Raw genomic sequence first — 20,716 nt, forward strand, 5'->3', positions numbered from 1 at the left:
TATTAATAATTGATTTGTTTATTATGTTATTTGTTAGCATTTGCAGTTAGCAATCGAAGCCAGGAAATTGAGTATATAACAAAATAATGCACTGACTGCAAACAGTGTTCTGTTATTATTACAATCTGTTATTAAACGCTTAAAAACATTTTTTGACATGTTTCATGTCAAACTTTGACACGTTGCATGGTAGCTATTTTCAATAATTCTCCAACAAAAAAATTTCTAGTCTTTCACCGAACGTGAGTAAATTTTGTGAATGAATTTTGTGAATTTTTAAAAGTAATTCGTAAAAAATGCGTCGGAATTACACTCGTCGCGTTAGAATATCCCCTTTAAAATCCCGGATAGGTTGGTTTTACCCATTTCGAGAAATATTGGTTGTTCGACAATGTTTAATAGATCGCCAAAATGATCGTTAACCGACATCCACGGAGTATTAAAATAAACTGATCGCTTACTTCTAGTTGACACGACAGTTATTCGTGCTGATCATTCTTATTTTAGCGGCAAGTTATGCTTTAACAATAAATACCAAAAATCGAGTGAAACGAACGAAATAGTGCTAAGGAAATGGGAATGCAATTGAGTCGAAAAGGAAAAGCGAACCAGCAGCAGGGTTAAACGAACAAATATGCGCATACAACGAAACGGGCATGAGAAGTAAAATTTCGTGCTCGACCGTCAAACACAATATATGACGTTTTATTAAAAATATAAATCACAGGTTGGGCGTACGTGTCACCGTGTGAAAGAGAAATGTTGTTCACCGTGGTCGCGTGAATGTTGAAACATGATTAATATTGCATTTGCAACCGGCAAGAGCCAAGTACTGTGTTCTGCACTCGGACTATTGTCGGCGTTTTAAAATTCAACCCCGGATATGAAAAGTTACGTTGCTGCGCGGTGCACTGTCAAACCGGCGCGAACCGTAAAATGCCGGTTACGGATTTGATTGGTCACCGTACATTTATTACGAGATCATTCCTAAACCAAACGCAAACGTATTAAACTCAACGAAGCGCACAGTCCTACCAACTGTTTCACTCGAATCTTCGAATAACTTTCGCATCACTGTTTCAATAATCAGACCTACATCAGAGAAAAAGTAAACCTCGAAACAATCGATTCTTAAAGCGATCCGCGAAGCGTCTCGTTCTCATTCGAATCCATTTGCAAGCGAAGAAACACGTTGCAATTATAAAAATTGCGAATTTACATTGTACCACACACGGTGGCAGAGTTTACCCAACAAAAGCAAGCAACGCGGAAAACACGAAACGTACGCACGGTGAAACAACAATTGTAACGAATATGTTTTTTCCCCGCGTCAGCTGTAAATCGTCGAATTCGTGTAACCGTCCGCGTTTGCGAAGGGCGCGGTGAAAATGGTGTTGCGCACCCGGTAGACTCTGGTGAACCGACGCGAGTACGAAGGCAGAAGAATTATTGCTTGAACGTTGAACGCGCGACGCGTGCTGATAAGTCATGAGTAAATGCCTCATGCTTCCACATTACCGGCGTTGCACCGCCGAAACATCATGGACGGGCAACATGGACGTCCCTTCCAGCGTGGGAACGACAGACGTGCAAATAACGTGGCCGGTGCCATCCACTTTACACAGTTTCATAACGTTTAGTGACCCACCGGTATAAATACCAAGTTTACCCGGGAAACGGGTTTCTTATTCAAAAACCGGCTCTTTTCCCTAATGAAACAAGCTAACTTTTTAACGAACGACAAGTGCAATTACACGTTAACAAAATTAGAGACGCGGCTTGGCCTGCGACGAGTCTCGTTTTACGTTTTTCTTACGCCTTCACCCCTTACCGACCTCGTGTAGCCGCACGCTGTAATTTTCGTGAACTCCAAAAACGCATAGAGGAAAATAAAAATTATGTTCTTATTATGGCACATGGTTTTATTCAACACCACGGTTTTATTCTTCCGATTGTGACATTATTGTTGAGGGTTTTTACTGACGGATTCATTATTTTAGCAATGGAGAGGTAATTAGATTAAGGGTTATCGTGTTTCAATGTATTAGGTCCTCCCGTAAGTAATATTGTATGTTGTACTACCTCGTGAGATATTTTTTCATGTCATTTCGATAATGGCACTCAAACGTTGATTGCAAATTGAAAATTAAGTAGATTACCACTGATCGTTATATGTTTCATTGTATAATTGAAGAAGCACCTTTGAAGTGGAATATTGTGAAACTGAATACATTATTAGACACCCGAGCATTTAGCTTCGTGAACGTAATGTTTATTCGTACGCGAATGTTCATTGATAAAATTTTTGTAAAAGTGTTGATGGTTGTAATACGACAAGAAATAGTTTGATTGTAGCAACGATCACTGAAATTTCGTTCTTTCTTTTATAGACATGCACTACCTTGTTGAAGCAATACCAAATGGGTATGAGATAACAATGAGGCTAACCATAAAGTCCGTGCGACCCGAGGACATCGGATACTTCCGGTGCGTGGCGACTAACTCGCTGGGCGAAACTGACGGGAAGATTCAGCTTTACAGTAAGTATAACTGCTACAGAACTTTAAATTGCTCTCCCCTTTTCAAGTTCAAGTTCTGCGGAAATTTTCTATTTCCTTATTAACTAAGTTTACGTTTAACTTACTAACATGGAACATATTCTATTCAGTTGATAGCATTTTCACTTTCCACCGAATTGGCGATTGGTTACACTTCGCAAAATCAAATAACAGAATATAAAATAAAAATGCAGAATTTTAAATCACCATAAACGCTCGCGTATCAACATTGTCGGAATTTCGCGTCGCCCGTTTTATTACTCCTCCGCAAATTAAAAAGCCTTATTTGATTTTACTGCACACACTTGCTAATTTACCTTCGTAAACAACAGTCGGTCAGAAGTTGTCGGTATAAAATTCTCATAAAGCGGCGTAAAAACATTCGTGAACAAGAAGAATTAGGATCTATCATTCCGGTACACTTCGAATGAACTTTGAAACATTCGGCTCCTATCTGCCGCATAATTAAAAACGGCGAATGATTTTATCGTGTACGGCTAACGTCCACAACGCGACAGAATTACGTAGCGTAATTACAGGCTATGAAAATGAAAGAAAAAAAAAGGAAACACGACATGAAGATTCCTGCTAATGAGCCCGCAATCAAGAGTTGTTTTCATTCGGCCGAAGGAAAATTTCATGTGTCGCTCGGCCGATGAAAGATGAAAGATTAAAAATGTATATTCACGGTGGAAGCTGGCGGAGCTTAACGGTTTATAAAAATTCACTCAGCAACGATGAATGATACATTTTCATCCGTATAAAGGTACGCAATAATAATTGCTCCGGCACGAGGGGTTTCGAAAGTTGTCCAATCAAACGGATTTATTTTCGCGACGATTTATTCAGCGCCCGTTGCTGCATAGCAATTTCATAACTGGTGAACTTTTCTACTTATCAGTTGGCGAAATCCTCTCGTTATCGTAACTTCTGTTAATTACACGGGTCTGCAGGTCACTCGATAATATCGAATCGAAAGTGGGTGCCACTTGAATATTGTTGACGTGCTCCTCGAGTCACTTAGCTCGGCTTTTTCGAGCCACTCTATCGCGGGCAATTAATTCAACTTAATAAATGCCGTCCTACTTAGGCCATTGTTTCGAATCAAAGACAGACTTCCGGTCGAGGGTCTTAAATGTTCCGCGGAGTTAAACGACCGAAAAGGAACTCGCGTTGATTCCGATCCGCTGCCTCGGTGGCTTAACATTGTTCAAATAATTTGACGATTGTTACAACCGAATGCGTTCACGTTTTCTTCTCCGTAACTTCTTCGTTCGCGAACGCTCGCCTCACTAGCCGACGATTTTAAAGTTTACGTTGTATATTTTATTCTACGTACGACTGAATCATCGACGAGAAATGTTTCAGTCATTGACGCTTGTCCTCGCAACAGTTTCATAGTTCCCTTGGAAACAGTTTCCTTAAATATTCCAGAGAAATTGTTGATACTTTTGTTCTTGATTTCTTACTGTTTCACGACTCTTCAAATCTGATCCTTTTAACCGTGCGTCGCTACATATTGCAATCCGCCTATCATAAAATAACTTCTTGCGTCACCTTCGTGTTTCGCGTGACGAAGCTAGAACTAATTAACCCCGCCGATTCTCTTAATCGCGGGAGAAATAAATGAATGATCGATTGTCTCCTCGCCGCGTTGCTCTTTCATATTTCACTGATAATCACGAAATATTTCTATCTTGACTCGCCTTTCATTTCTCTAAAAACTCGTGGGCAATTCCGATGCCTGTCTCTCCTCAAGGGTAACCTTAGCCTTTGAATTTTAAATTAATTGAATAAACAGACGCCATCAAACGGCGACGGGCCGCGTTTAATTTGGCCATTTATACCCAGAGATTGCCCCGCCTTTGTGCAATTTCCCGCGAGAAAATTTATTAACAATTCGTTAATTAAAAATGCCGAGAGCTCAAAGAATCGGCGCATTCCGATCAATTTATTTCGCGCTTTGACGTTACATTATCGAAATCCTGCGCTGTTATAGATTCTCCGTTGCTCCTTCGAGACTCGAATTTTTTGCGTTCTATATTAGCCGAGAAGTGAGACGCTCGAGAATTATGCGCGCGATAAATATTTACCGAATCCCCCCCCCCTCTCTCCCTCTCCCCCTCTCTCTCTCTCTCTCCCTCTCTCCCTCTCTCCCTCTCTCCCTCTACCTCTCCCTCTCCCTCTCTCTCCCTCTCCCTCTCTCACACGAACGATAATATTATACGAAACATTATTTACCTACTGTCGAGGCCGACGTTCTTCTCAAAGAAGCTACAGATCTTGAGAAGCTAAAAAAAGGAGGTAACGCCTTAGACGGCCGTTTCTCGTTAGCTAACAACGTTAGCAGCGTAATTTATTCCGGAAAAAAGGAACTCCGGAGACGCGACTAAAAACGGAGGCAATGAATTTCGAATTGCTTCGAGTAACATCGGATAACGGTGGATAAATTACACATAGATACAGATTAGCCAGGAATCTTAAGCACACTTACCGACTTCATTGGACATACACTATAGTACAGAATCGATTTTCGATGTTTCTGCTTTCAAATTTATTTTTCTAGGATAATATATTTGTCATTTTTCGTATGTAACGAACGAATAAAATAAATTTTTGCGAATCGCGGGAAGAATACTGTTGTTTATTTATTCCCCATGAGCGAAAAATTGTTGAATTGAAGATTCTCGTAGGTGGTGTACTTAGAATTTATTTTCATATATTTCGAAAAATGAGAAAGTGTACATAAAGCCTTTCACTACCGACAATTCTCACGCTGGACCTCAGCTGGGTGTCGCGAACAATTTTCAAAAGTGTATATTTAAATGCCACAGGGATGTAGCGTTAAAATGGAGGTGCATGTGCAAAATATTGCGTGTGAAACTTGTAATATTGCCTACAATTGAACAAAAGTTATGTACTACAAATATGAAATAAACGCACATAGAGTTTGTGTATAAAAGCATTGAAATTGCAAAAGCTTTTAAAGCCCTACACAAATATTTTGTTCAAAACCAATCTAACCCAATTTAACAGCGAAACAATAATTTTTATTACTCAAATATTCCAATATTCCACAAGATTTTACTAACGTTTGTTCGTCAAACATTCGAAATTGAGTTCCAGATTATCAAAGGCCGCTCGAGACTACCGCTCTATTAACCTCCTGCCATTTGATTCTGTCAAAACTGTGCTTAACAGATTGTTTAACGATCGTGCTATTTGCAATTTTTTAATACAACAATAGAACAGGGTAATTCAGTTTCTGAACGAAAACAAAAGGAGTGCGATCGCACCGCTTGGCATTTTTCGACCGGGACTTTGCAAAGACCAGTGGCACTCGGACGGTTAAGCTGCTTTTCAATGTAGACTAAAAAGCCTATAACCCCTTGGCCTATTCCTTCATAGCTGCACTTAGCGTAACTATTTCATCATTAATAACTTGTTAGACAAAGAAAAGAGATTGATGTTTGCCCTATATATACATTTGCTGCAAATTTTAACGATTGATAATAGAAATGTAATATTCAATTTACATTAAAACATAGAAACACCCTTTAGATCAGTAAAATTCACTTTAAAATTCCCATCGCGAGTCCGTCAGAATGCCATAGAATAATATGTTAATACTTCCCCAGTGTCGAAACTATCAATGGGAAATTAATTCCAGCGAGCGCAGTTGCGGTAAAAATCACAGGACAAGGTGTCGAACGTTGTTCGCTTATTTTTCCACGAAGAGTCCACCCCGCCGTGTCATGAATTACGTCACGCCTTGTATAGAGATCCCGCTAACTCCGCGTGATAATTAATCGTCTATCGGATTATAGTATCGATAAACCTCGAGGACGGAAACAGGCGTGCACAGCGGGAGGGTGCGGAAAAAACGGGGGAAGGCGAGTTTAACGATTGATGAATGGCCGGGACGCGGCGAACGACTCGGCCGGTTGCTTAATTATCGATAATTGTAAATCAAGCGCGCGACAAGCCATGCAGGCAAGCGTCACCACGAGTTCCTCGAGTAATTGGCCTTGCCGTCTAATCGAATAGCCCGCGTCCTCTATTGAAACGGGCGAGCTCGCGCGCCAGAGCCACCCCTGCCAAGTTTACTTCCTCAACTCTTTTCCTTTTTCCGCGTGGTCTAACGTTTAACTGTGTTAGCAATAATTAACGGATAGGAAGGAGTCGCGGCTTACATGCCTCATTAGAGCCGATTAACTTCGATAATGATCTTGTTCGAGTCGATGGGAGGCGAACTCGTCCGGGGATGAAGTAAAACGAGACGACGGTGTCCCGTCGAAAGTGATACTCCTTTGGAGACTCGAACTCCGAAACGTGTAAATTCGATACGGTGAGAAATACTGTTTAATGATTTTGTTCTATGTTCGAGAGTTAGCGCATTGGTCTTACAAGAGAACCTTTTCAACCAACGCACACCGCTTTTGGTGAAACTTGTGCGAGACATAGTTCTCGAGAAAACATTTGACACGTATTTTTTCTTATTGGGTGAAAAAGGGGTGAAGAAACCGACCAAAGTTCAGGGTGGAAGGTGTATTCTTACAGTATCTCTAGGGGGTGTAGAATAAGAAGTTTCTTTTTGAATTGTTCGTCTCGAAATGAACAATTTAAATTTATATTGTGCAGCACGTAGGTTTAGAGATATTGTGAAAAATATATTTTCAATGCTCAACTTGGAGTGGTGGCTCACCCTTTCAAAGTGAATGTTGACTGATCGGAAAAAATACGTGTTAAGTATTTTCTTGAGAACTATGTCTCACGTAGGTCTCATCAAAATTGACGTGTGCTCGTTGAAAAGGTTCCCTTGTTACACAAACGGTTCAATGTTGTAATTATTCCAGCAGCATTGTACTTTGTTATTGAGAAAAATTATTTGAGTTGGTGGTAGTTAAGAGTTAGTAATAACGAGATAATGAGAGCAGTAACGAGATAGTAACGAGGGAAAGTAATGTTTTACGTAATACAATGAACGCTTGGGATGAAATGCTGAAAAATTCACGTTGGAATTGGTTTGACTGTGTTTATTATTAAAATGTGCCCAGAGGTATGGGTTCTATGAGAAATTCTCTGAATTTTCAAACATTTTGGAATACTTCAGGTTTAAACGGAATTCCTTTGAAGAAGATCCCACTCGTGTCGGTATTATTTACGTGGATAAGAGTAACAGTGTTTGGAATTTTCTGGCTTCGTGTCATTCTTACCTGATCGTCTGCTGAAATATTGAAAGGAACAATCTTCAATCGTCCTGCTAATAATTTCGTGTATAGAAACATAGTGTGCGGTATGCGCGAATCCAAGTTACGAATAATCGTGGCAGCATAGAGTGCGGAGAAACAAATGTAATTACAGTATCGAAATGGAATTCAACAGTGCAAACCTACATAAACAAAGGGACAAGTTTGATTGCCAAACCGCATAGTGATTTAATATTTACTTAGACCGATTTGATGTTGGCTCGGGTATCAAATACAGAATATAAGATCAACCGTGCGTTTAAAAGTTAATCGGGAACTACGACTGTAGTAATTACTAGTGGAATCCGAAATTATAATAGAACGACATTAAGCTATGACCGAAGGTAATTAAAAATATGATATTACGATACTGTTACGAACTGTAACATATTTTTACATCAGAATGGTTAAATATAATCGAGGTGCATTAAACTTCAATTGGTTGAGAAATCTTCCTTATCCTTGCTCCAAGGAAAGTAGGTTACTATGTAGCCAAATAGGTCGAGTTTTAAATAAGACACCACAAAACAATATTATTTATTGGATAAATCGAGTATCTGAGCTTTTAAGCGTTCATCTGTATGTTCAGTTTCTAAATCGGTTGCTTCATAAAAAATTCATTGAGTATACACAAGGGATGAAAAGGTATGGCAAAAATTGTACGTTTATCAATGATCGACCCTTCAAGTCTAGGAGCAATATCTGTGAATAAACTATCAATCCATTCTGATAAAATGACGACACCAGCTCTTCACGAGCTTCCAGCCGAAGAGGGCAATAACCGGTTGCACTCGTTAGAAACGGAAAATGCAGTAATGGGTCATTTCTCTGGTGATCGTCGTGCATAAAAGTTATTATTTTTAACACTAGGATTACGAGCCTTTATCGTACAGGTCATTCTATTGTTCCCAGGAAAATGAATAATTAAGATACCTTTATTTGTGTAATTGTATCGAGCAAAATCGACGGAAACCAATACTGCCATTTTACCATTATTTATTAAATAATGTTTATAAAATTCGATACTTAAACCCTAGTAGCACCAGCGATCCCAGACTTTGCCGATACAAATATTCTGAACATCTATTTCATTATTTTACCTTTTTCATTCTTACGGAATACGGTTACGTTATCCCGCCAATTGAACAACACTTCCAAATCGTTGTAAACCAATTGCAAGAAGAGACCCGGTGTCAAGTGAAAATAATGAATTCCTCAAACAACAAACAGTCACACAAATAAATCGCCATTCCAATGAAAGAACAAACAACGCTTTTCTCAAAGGACTAACGGTTACATCAACAAATTACCATTTCGACGAAAGAATAAACAACACCCCACAAAACGTTCAAAATTCCCACAGCGATGAACACGTTGACGTGAATGAAAGCGGTCCGCTCGGTGACCGACCGCAGCCGAAAATGCATCGAAAAAGAGAGTGTTCGATATATAACCGAAAACGAGGAGCGTTTATTGCGAACGCGGCCGGCCGGTGCACGGGCTGTGGCACCGCTCGGAAGACCGGCCGTGGCCGCGCGCTATAGACAAGCTCGTTGTCATCTTGTCTTTTTAAAAAAGTAATTAAAAGGAGCGTATTTCGAGGCCACTCCGGGTGGCACGGCCTCGCGCAACGCCGGAATGAATATCATCGGCGGGCACTCGACGTTTTCGACGAAGCGTGCAAGTGACAACAGCACTTCGGGTTTTGCGGGACGCCAGCTGGACGACATTCCAATACGTCAAAGCCGCCCGACCGCCCGCATGCCCGCCCTTCCCCTTCGCCGGCGCTGCCGCGGGGAAGTCCAATCGGCTGGCCGATTATTTTTCCGGTGATTACTCGGGTAGCATCGGGCTGCAGCGATATCTCGACGCGCCATTTTCGCGCCGGTGCCCGTTTGCACGTGATCCGACACAAAGCGGCTTTCACATGGTATACAATTTGACGGCCGTTAAATCCTCGCCTAGACTTGATCGCGTGATGAGATTCGGCGCGTTCATCTTTATTAATGAACAGATCAGCGATAATGTGTTACCATCGCAGCGCGAGCCGGCCAGTTACATCGGGGGGGGAGGGGTACCCTGTGCGGTCCCACCGAACCGCGTGCCGGGCCCGGCCTATTGATTCCCAGCCGAAATTTCATTGGAAATTCGCGGGACGTGGCTGGACACTCGGGCTACTAGAAAGTGATCAGCTGACGTCGGATGGTCATGTTGTAGCTTGTAATACTACTCGACGGATAGGATCAGGGATGAGGGTTTAATTGAGAGGTTTCCACGTTTCTACGCCTCTTCTTTAATGTCTTCTCCAAAGATTTTACTTATTTATTAACCTCTTGCGCTGGACACAAATTCAGTGATTTGGCAAAGTCTTGTGCGAAGAGTCTTGTTTTTATCTATTTTACGCGGATATGTACAGTAATTTTGTATAGAACGATACATTTCGAAACAATTTAGTATTAAGTAGTAAGCATAAGTTTGTGAAAAAAACGGAAACACAGTCTGCTTTCACACTTTGTAAATTGCATTAAAAATATTTTATTCCGCGGAACATGATTTTTATATTATAAAGTGTTTTACGTTATAAACTTCATATTATACAGATTTTCAACCGGACGTATATATGAACGCGTAAAAGCCTCGGCACGGAGATCGGTAGTTACTGGATTTTATCCAGTTATACTGCAAACGAATGTATAGAGTATAAAGGAAAACGAAAATCTCGATGAATGTTTCGGGTAGACTACAAGCAACAGTTTCACTGATATTCTCTGATGAAATTGAACTCAATTTGAAGTTGAATTAAGCTTGCCGAGGTCCATTAAAACGACAGAGGACATGTTTTTGTCGTTCAAATTACTTCGTACGGCGATCAAAAAGACGATATACGAATCCATAATGGTTCTAACATATTTATGTCCAAACTTTTCGAAAAACACACGGGAGCAAGATGGATAATAAAATATATCGACCGAAAGCATCTGTCGTTCCCTTTTGTAACAGGAATCGAGTGAACTTCTTCAACTCGACAGTGTGACACGAGATTAATTCTCTGTGTAACAGCTACAATTTAAACCAAGCCCTGCCTTGTCAACCAGACTTAACATTAATTTCATAAGCCAAACGTCTCAGTGCATCGTCGCGACCGCAACGTAAACGGGATTTACGATCTCGCGAAATTCATTCGAGAATTGCGGTGCACGGGACGTTACACGTGTTGTTAAATATTGATCTGCTTCCAATTTGCCTCGAATAACATCATCATCTACAGTGTTGGTCTTCCGCTACACGATGTACCTATCGCCAGGATTAAAATGCTGCCATCAAAATTTCTGTAACCTCTGCTGCCAATGAATATTGCACACGATTCGAATCGTTAACGAATACTTTCCCTTCAAATTCATCATCATCCGATACCGGTGTAAATCCCATTGATTTGGATGAATATATTTAGCGACCAAATTTTCACCTACAAATAATCGTTTTTGCAAAAACTATTCCGCCACGTTGGGGCTCAAGCTTCTGTTAACAGTTTATTTAACAGCATATTTTTATAGTTTATATATGGAAGGAATAATTCAATGGACAAATAAACTGTTGAAAAATGTGAACACCTCTCGGCAGTCTTTCTGTGTACCCGTAAACAAGAAAAGATAATTAAGTATCCTCATTAACGTGTTCCAGTGTATTTTGAATAACTGCAATCTGTGTAAACGATCGAATAAGATTTAATGGTGAGCCCAGTCTCGAAAAGAATAAAGAATTCTGCGCGCATCTTGAAACTTCGTCTCCTTATTAAACTGTAGAAATATTAATTCCTCTTGAATGCTTGCGTTCTCTTCTTGTATTTTTGCTGTTTCCCATGGTGGAAGTAAGATCGTGTTTTATGTCAGTTCTCGTGAATTTATATCTGCAAATTTGTATTTGCATGAGTTCGTTCGGTACCTTCAGTTACTAAGAACTTGAGTTAATTCGAGTCATATTTAATTGACAAACTGGAAACTGCACCAAGTGACAAGACTGTTTCCCCTTTTTGGTTACTCTATTCTTATTGGTACAGTGAAACTTTCGTAGACTGTATTTTATTTTCCAAGAATCTTCGTATTTCCCTTACAGTCCTTGACCTCGATGAAGCTCCATCTTTCAGCAGGACTAATGGTAGCAAAGTAATGGCGCGCTAAACTAACATTGATGAAGTTACAGCGCGGCGTATATAATGGTGGATTAATGGGAAATTGATAAACCATAACCTCATCGATCTACATTCCGGTTTTCTGTGCTAACATCTTGTTAAAGCTTTCCATTGAAATTCACGAAGTCTTGTATAAAATACCGTCTAAAAAATATCGTGTGGCGAGGAGTTAACGATCATTGATATATTGTCTAGATTAGAAAGCAACGTTCTAAGCATAATTGTTGTCCTTTACATGGCAAATATTTATTATGCTAAGCTTTAATTTACATTCTTTAATATAGAATTTCATTACTATTTATAACTAAAATATGGAACGTTATGTATTAAAAAAGTCGAAAAATCTTCAAGAAGTTTAAACCACGTTTAACAGAAAGGAAAGAATATTTCTTTCAGTCTCAATTTTCCCAAACCGTTATCGTCAAATCATGAATTTGAACAGTTCCATAAAGTTTCATACCTTTACACTTTTATATACTTTTACATAATTTTACAACATTTTACATAGCTCCATATAGTTTTATACAACTTTATCGACTTTCATATGCTTTTACATAATTTCACAAAACTTTACATAGTTCCATATAGCTTTATACAGCTTTATCTACGTTCATATGCTCTTACACAATTTCACAAAACTTTACGTAGTTCCATATAGTTTTATACAGCTTTCTCTACTTTCATATGCTTTTACATAATTTTACGGAACTTCACCCAGTTCCCTATAGTACCACGTACCTCCGTACACTTTTACTTCCACATTGTTCTACATCCCAATTCTCTGCGACCCAATGAAATCCCGTTGCAGTTCGTTTGATACACGAAACCGCCATTTTCCAGAGAACGATCGGCCGGCGACGACCCGGAGGCCGAGCACGCGGCGGGACTCGAAGAAAGCGTGGAAGATCGATCACAGCCACGAGAGGAAGACAGCCGGCATGAAGGACGAGCCGATGCTGAAAAACCTCGACGGCGATGACGAGCAGATTGACTTCCAATCGGCGACCGCCTCGTCGCTGTTCCACCGGCATTTGTTCGCAAACCTCGGGATCACCGCGGTCACAGCGATCCTGGCCGGTCTGTCGACGTAGGTGTGCCCATCTCTGTGATGACAATTACGTTAGAAACTGTTTGATCCCTCCCCACTCGCGGCGCGAGTCGCAGTCGACACGGGCCAGTCGCGACGTGCACCAATTCAACCGACACTTCGAACACGACGGAATTCTAGGGTAAGGCCGTGTTTACTGTCAACAGTCTGTTTATATGTCCTACGAACAGAAGGGAACACGGTCATTCGTAATAAACGTTGACCGTTTTTGTTATTCACTGATTCGCGTGAATGAAGATCGCAAATGAAACAATACGAGTAAGATACAAATTCACCTGGCCCTCGATTTACGCGAAAATCCGTTCCGTATGGGTTCGTTTTACGCGAACGAAAATCGCGTAAATAGAGCCTGTCGGTACAAGAGAAAACAAAATATTGAGGGGAAAAGCTGGTATAAGTTTTAGAAATACATATTTATTTCACATAGCTTAACAAAAGAAATAATAATGACATTTTCGAAAACAAAAGTATATTTTATTCGCTGTTACTAAATTCAGATCACGTGAAAAAAGTACGCGTAAATCGAGGGTCAAGTGTATTATACACCTTGCACGTTAGCTTCATCAACCTCTAAGCTAAAAGTGTACAGGAGCAAGGGGACTCTTCCACTCACGATGCTCGGTAATTATTGGCGCCCGGCAATAACAAAATTCTCTATAGTTCCACTTTACTCCATCACGTTCGGTCTCAAATGTCGTCATGCGTCGAAGATCAGCGTGGCCCTAACATCGTGAATGAAAGAGTCCCCTTGCCCTTATTCACTTTTAGCTTGCTGGCCGATGGAGCTAACGTGAGGCGTATATCTACTAAGTAATTGACACCCATATTCATTTCCTATTGTTGTATCTCACTTCGTCGTATTCAGTTTCATTTGCGATCTTTGTTTACGTGAATCAACTAATAACAAAAATAGTCGAAACCAAAACGTCAACGTTCATTGCAAGTGACTGTGTCCCCTTGCCGCATTTGCTCCTTCAGTGTGAAGACGTCGTCTGCGGACAGTACACCATCCATTCGAACGTGTAACGCTCCAGTTTAGACAAAGACTCTGTTGGAACCCAGTGAAGCCAGAAAGCAACCAAATGGTTGTCTTTTCCCCACTCCGTTTTACCCCTTTCACCAGCCATTTCTCGTCAGAAGGCATCCTCCAACAACCTCCGCAACCATCGCAGAACCTGATGGTAACGCCAGGGAGAGGGTAAACTGTGTTCCCCTCAATTTCCCCATCCTGGCCACACACTGTTAGAACCTTCAAGCGCGGAACGTTTCGGTACAGATAAAGAGCAACAGCGTCGCTTTCCAGCGCTCGTCGAGAAAAATTTATTGGACCTAAACCTCAAGACCTGAATCGCACGAGCATTTTACACGCGACGTGTAACACGCCGCGTTTTTCCCGCTAAAATACAAACTATTTATTTCAGTGCAATTGACTACAGTTGGGAGATGACTTGATGGCTAGCGGAATGGCGCAGAGGCAAGAGCTTCCTAGTTTACAGTTCTATAGTTCTGATTGGTTAGGTGTAATTGCATTGATAAACAGCAAAGTAATGATAAAAAATATTAGAAATTAGGAAATAAAATCAACAGAAAATTGGGCGAGAAAAAATGAACGCTGATCAATCAGCCGAATTCTTCAGCTTAGCCATTAAGTGGATCTCCTAATAGTACATAAGCGCTTAATGAAGTGAACTATTCTGTTACATGCTTTCGAAACGTCGACTGTCGCGTGCCACGCGGAGAAAACGGAACACGTTAATAACGCGATGTATTATTTATTGTATGTGCTTAGTACGCAGCGTGTGAAACCATAAGCTCATCTTACTACTTCTAAGAATCTTTGTCTGAAGTAACATGTTGCATGTTCGAACGGATACTATAAACACACCCTAAGTTTTACGGGACACCGAGGACCAGACGGTCGAACCTTCTTTACCTCTAGTTAGACGTGAAACATGCGGAGAGCCACTATGAGGTTTACGAAGCCATTTACGGAAAAAAGCAGCGTTCTTGTGATGTTATCCCATTTGCATTATTAACGTACATATTCGCGGAATTTTTCTGGTAATTATCACCAGTGGTGAATATTATATTTAATATACATACACATATTCCTCAAGCTTAGCCATCAAATGGTCTCTTAACTTTATGTGCATATGAATCTTTGCCTTTATTTGTACACTTTATAAATGATTTATTTAAACGTTGTTGTATTTAGATGTAACGAAAGGAATTTACTGATATGCGATATATTTTTCGTTTTATCCTACAATGCAAATGGGTCAACTTTCCGTACGACACGGTGTCGTTTGCGTGCGACCTTTCGCTGCGGCGAACGACGCGTCTCCTTTCTTCGGAGATGGATTGCTTCAACGGAATTGAATCCTCGCGACAGACTCCGTGATTGTCGACGAAATTGTTGAGATTCCGCCATAGTTGGAGTGCGGATGTTTCGGTGAATCCGGATTGTGGCTAAACTGTACTTTCATGGGCAGAAAATTGTCAACTCTTTTTACAGGCTTTTGTTCTACCATTCGGTAGATTTTGCCAGTTTAAATACAGTGAAAATATTTTTAATTTTAGAAATCCATAGGTTGAAAAGATTCGTTCACCGAATATGAAGGTTGTCCGAGAAGCTTCGTCTTCTTAGTGAAATGTGAAATCAATCGGTAGAGATCGAAAAAAATTATATAGTTCAAAAGGAATTAAAGTACGAAATTTCTGTTTAAAGTAAAAGAATCCACCAAATTGTATGAAAAAAGTTAATAACTTTGCGTCATTGAAAGTATAGTTTAATCCAGAATTTTGTGGAGTGATTCGCGACAATGGGAATTTTGTTTCGATAGGCGAAGTATTAAATAATGTATTCATTAATTTATCTTATGGAACTGTGCTGGTAAGAATGGTTGCATTGATATTTATTTGCTGGAAGAAAGAAGAGTTCGGTATGCATTGTAAATCTTTACCTGAAGGTTGAATGATCGTGACAAAACAAGTGTTTGACTTCGATTTAAATGAGACGAATGGTGTTTATTCGAATCAGTTTGAAGTCTTGAACAATTTTAACTTCTTTACGGGGACGTAACAAGCAGTTCCTTCGGAAAGAATTAATTTTTTTCCAGAAAAAAACATTGTTATTTCATTTCAAACTTCAGGAATTTATAACTTTACCTTACCGGACTTCCATGAAACAAAGTCGTGAATTTAGTATTGATTTAACCTTCCGTAAAGAAGCAAGAGAACAAATTTATAAGAAACAGATAAATTATTATCGATATCGCACGTTACTCGCGTTGCGATAGCAAAACTTCGAATACTAAAAGAAAGTAACATTTCTCTTCATTTTTCATTTAGGTGAAAGAATAGAAATGAAAGAATTTCATTTAGGTTCCTTCTGTCCCCGCATACTTTTCATTGTCAATGTTGTAATTACAGATATGATCAGTACAGATTATTATCTTCTAAATTACTTATCGATAATGTTTAAATAATATTCATTCGTCGTTTTTTTCAGTGAGACATCAATATAATTGTCACGCGCAGTTTATAAATATTGTCTGTGACATTTGAAATTGTAACTCTTAAGTAAAACAATTTTCCATCGTGAATAATGGCTGCCAGAAGAAAAGTATTTCCCTTTGTAAATAATACTCACACCTAACATAAGTGTATTATAACATCGCTTTACAATATTTTTTATATCGTTAAATAAAGAGCGAAATCTACTTAATGTTAAACAATTTTGCAGAAGATATTCTGCCGTGAATCGTTTCATTTTTTTCGAAATATTAATATCCATTATAATTTATTAAATACTTTTTTCCCGGTGTATAATATAAACAGACGCATGCGTGATATAATGTGCTTTCTTACTTTCCAACATATATGCGCGTTAATCGCATTATAGTTTACTAGATCTATTTTTTAAATGTTCGATTGTCAGAGCGAACATCCTGAAGAGATCATTCGTACTCCAATGTGATCACTATTATTCGACGAACAATATCATATCCGTGCAATTGTTAAAAAAGTCTGCCGTGTTTCGAGCTTTTTGTATAACAATTACTAACGGATAAGAAGCTTAATTAATTAGAACACTTGTTATCAGCGTGTGAAGACTGGAGCAATTCAGAATACCCATCTCGTCTGCCTGAGAAACCTAAAAATTTCGGTTACCTACATGCAAATATGCATACATAAAATATGCAGTAGTTCGAAAATAGATGGCTGACACGTGACATCATATTCTACTTCATGAAAAGCGAGACGAACTCTTAAGCGACATGTAAATATTGTATAGGTACAAATCCGCACCCGTTTGTTGTAAATATGGTCGCGACTTGTTTCAAACGAACTTCCACGAAAATGTTTACAAATCGATAATTTAATGAACCTAGATTCACGTGACTCGTCCATTAGTTAAGCAAGGATTCAAACCTAGAATTAATTAATTACATGCCCATGCCAAACGATGAGGTACCGTGTAGTACTTTCACAGTGAATTATAGTTCTGATAATAATTGTTCATCAATGAAATCATTCTCTAATCACCCGTCGTGTCACGTAATTAATTATTATGGAAATTTCCGTTTGGTAATATAATTAGCAAACATTAGTCTAATTACTTTAATATAGCTTACGCGAAACTTTGCGACAAACAGGACGCGACCATTGTTCTATCGAATAAGTTTCCTCCTGCATAGAATATTTATTCATCCTCAGGGTAAACGAAGATTCCGATTTTCCATGAATTCATTTGCCGCAGAATTATTTTATCCGTTCTGTGTGATGCCGTCGTGACAGGCTGTCCCGACAAATGCGAAGAATGATTTTGCTAATGGATCTGTGATCTCGTTCCTTTCAAAAGATTTCGCGGTAGTATTGACGAACCCTCCATCCTTAGATAATAATGCAATAACCGAGATAGTAAAGACGAATTAATGTATAGCAGTGTATACAACGACGATCCGGGTAATATTTTAATGTACCTCGAGTGCGGAATGTCACCGCGTATAATCGATTGCCGATCAATGCTGAAAGTATAAATTTGGCGAGGACATAAATAAATAGGAGTCTTAACCGTCTTTGTCCAATAGAATACTCGGCACTCGATACTCTGTGCCAGCGACTCCTCAAATTCTCTACAAATTAACAATTGACCTGTCAAAAATAAAAGTATGTACCTTGATTACAATTCTCTTCTCGTTTCGTTTGCTCCAATTTCTTATTAAGCTCTAATTTAACCGTTTGCCATAAAAGGAAAATTCACGAAGAATATATGCGATACAGTATACCGGAAATACAAAAGTTGTACAAATCGTTAATATTACGAATGTAATTGTTATTGTACGTCATATTGTTTTATTAACTTCAGTTATTCGACGATACATGATATAGCAATTTTTCGTTTACTCTAAAAATATGTAATTGCATAAACATCCACAGTTGTCATTATCGTATTCCGATTCTCAGATTTTTTGTTTCGAATAATAATTCGATTTCACAAAATTGAAAGGGTTCAATAAATTTCTCTACGATTTATTGTACAGTTGGACCTCTATAAGTCGAATTGCAAGGGATGACATAAGATCTTTGAATAACAGAGGTTTCGTCTCGTCGGGCATTCGAGTGAAAGGAGTTTAACAAACGAAAATTCGACATACAGAGCCTTCCATACCAAATTTTAACCTACATGTAAACGTGAATTTCGATCTGTAGATGTTAACTACGTACGGCAAAGCAAGGCGAATCGGATCATTTTCTGTTTGACAGTCAGGAAGTTAGAATACTTGAACATTGAACAACACAAAATGAAAGAGACTTTAATTTTTCTTCTGTAAGTAAGAAAGAAAAAAGTACAAAAATATGTACAATGTAACAAATGTAAATTGGATTTCCTTTTCGATCCGACTCATCCCGTGATTCGATAATATAGAGTTACAGAGTTTTTATACATGTACTTCGAATTCCACTGTTCACGACGAAGCGGAAGGGGAAATCGAAATTGTACGAATTACAAAGATTTTCGAATTGTAGGAGTTCGAATTATTGAGATTCGACTGTATTTCCTGGTCCACCGAATAACCGTTCGGAACAAGGTAGACGTGTAAAAGTATAGTGTACCGAGCCTGTAGTCCGTTTGTACAGTGTACGGAATGGAGTGTAGTCCCAAGAGAGGAGGATGTCCTCGCAAAAGAAGAAGGAACACGGTATCACCTGCCCATCTCCCATCGAGTCTAATTTCATGTTACGTGCGAGTTGTACTTTCATGTTAGCGTTGAATGCAAGTATGGTGAATCCGACCACGTGGCTGTACCAAGAACTTCCTATAGAAACGAGAAACCATTCTCTGTGACCGGTAACATCAGGTCTTCGCGTTGTCTGAACGAGCAGGATGGTCCTCTTTAGTATTGCTTAGGTGTGCCCGCGACGGCTAACCGGTGCATCATGTATATACATACATGCACATAAGAGTGATACTCGAATCTGTGTGGCATAGATGATCGCTTGCGACACGTAGGATAAAAATGTACAGTACAATGAAACAATAACGACGAGTGTATGATGACTATAGACTAAGCCTCAGGGACATGTAAATACGTTAAGCTGTAAGACGATGTTGTATTAGTTTTTGCATTTGTGACCACACAACGTCCTCCTCCATTGTAAATACAATGTACTTTACCGTATACTTGGGCAATAAATGTTAGACAATCGTAAATCCGATGACTCTCCACACAGCGTTTTAATATACCGCTTACCACATAAGATTAACGAAATATTATACGTAACTATTTATTACACAGTGGAACAAATTTTGACCTATGTTAGTTTTTGCAATAGCCACTATGTAATTCTTATAGAGTTCCTTACCCTAAATACGAATCCGAAAACCAAATTGCTGGGTCAGGTCCAGTTTTCGAAAAAACTGGGATTTTGTAAAAACGATCGAATTTTTCAGAAAACCAAGTGTTACGTGAAAACTAAAAACGATAGGCAGTTAAAATTTGTCGCAAAAAATAAAGGAGACTTGCCCGATCACGTAGCTATAAAAATTTTGAATTTTGCGTATCATTAAATGTTTGTAAACGGTGATCAAAGTTTAAAAAAAGGTAGATGCGCGTACTTTGTATGCACTTCTGTTACATTTCTACGAAAAGTGGGTTAGCCAGCACGAATTTGCTGTGCACCATTGGATTCTGCAGACATTTCTGAAGAGGAACCTCCCCGTGGGAAGCGTGACATCGGTTTTTCTTTAGGACAGGGTAAGAAAATGTCCGCGAACAGAACTTTCGCGCCACACGGCCATCGCTCGCCGGCCACAGCTATGCAGGGCCGTGACTACGCGCTGTATAGACCTGGATCCCGGTCACTTCTTATATGTATATATAATGTTTAATTGTTTTATAAATTTTCATCATAGTTATGAGAAAGCTTTTCACGATCATTCCGTTTTAAATAATTTGCTGTTTAATATGTGAATACACATATACCAGTAATATTATTACAATGATTAACACTGAAACTATCGAATCAGTCAAGATGGTCGGTATAAATTTTATTATCTGTCGATTATTAATATTTTGAAAGTATTAGATATGTGAAATGTTTTTAA

The 20,716-nt window shown here is 39.2% G+C and overlaps 1 protein-coding gene across 3 annotated transcripts in view; it reads left to right on the top strand.

Moving 5' to 3' along the window:
• The window catches only part of LOC116430147 (protein amalgam), a 181,632-nt gene extending 161,977 nt beyond the window's left edge, over window positions 1-19,655 (top strand). For all 3 annotated transcript variants that reach the window (XM_031983891.2, XM_031983908.2, XM_031983900.2), the window contains 2 exons: window positions 2,391-2,540; window positions 12,837-19,655. In XM_031983891.2, coding sequence (XP_031839751.1) covers window positions 2,391-2,540; window positions 12,837-13,087 — 401 coding nt within the window. In that variant the 3' untranslated portion in view covers window positions 13,088-19,655. The remainder of the gene's footprint in view (window positions 1-2,390; window positions 2,541-12,836) is intronic.
• Window positions 19,656-20,716: the final 1,061 nt, after the last annotated feature.

Source organism: Nomia melanderi, chromosome 3 (genome assembly GCF_051020985.1).
Source record: "Nomia melanderi isolate GNS246 chromosome 3, iyNomMela1, whole genome shotgun sequence".
In the NCBI taxonomy this organism is placed as follows: domain Eukaryota; kingdom Metazoa; phylum Arthropoda; class Insecta; order Hymenoptera; family Halictidae; genus Nomia; species Nomia melanderi.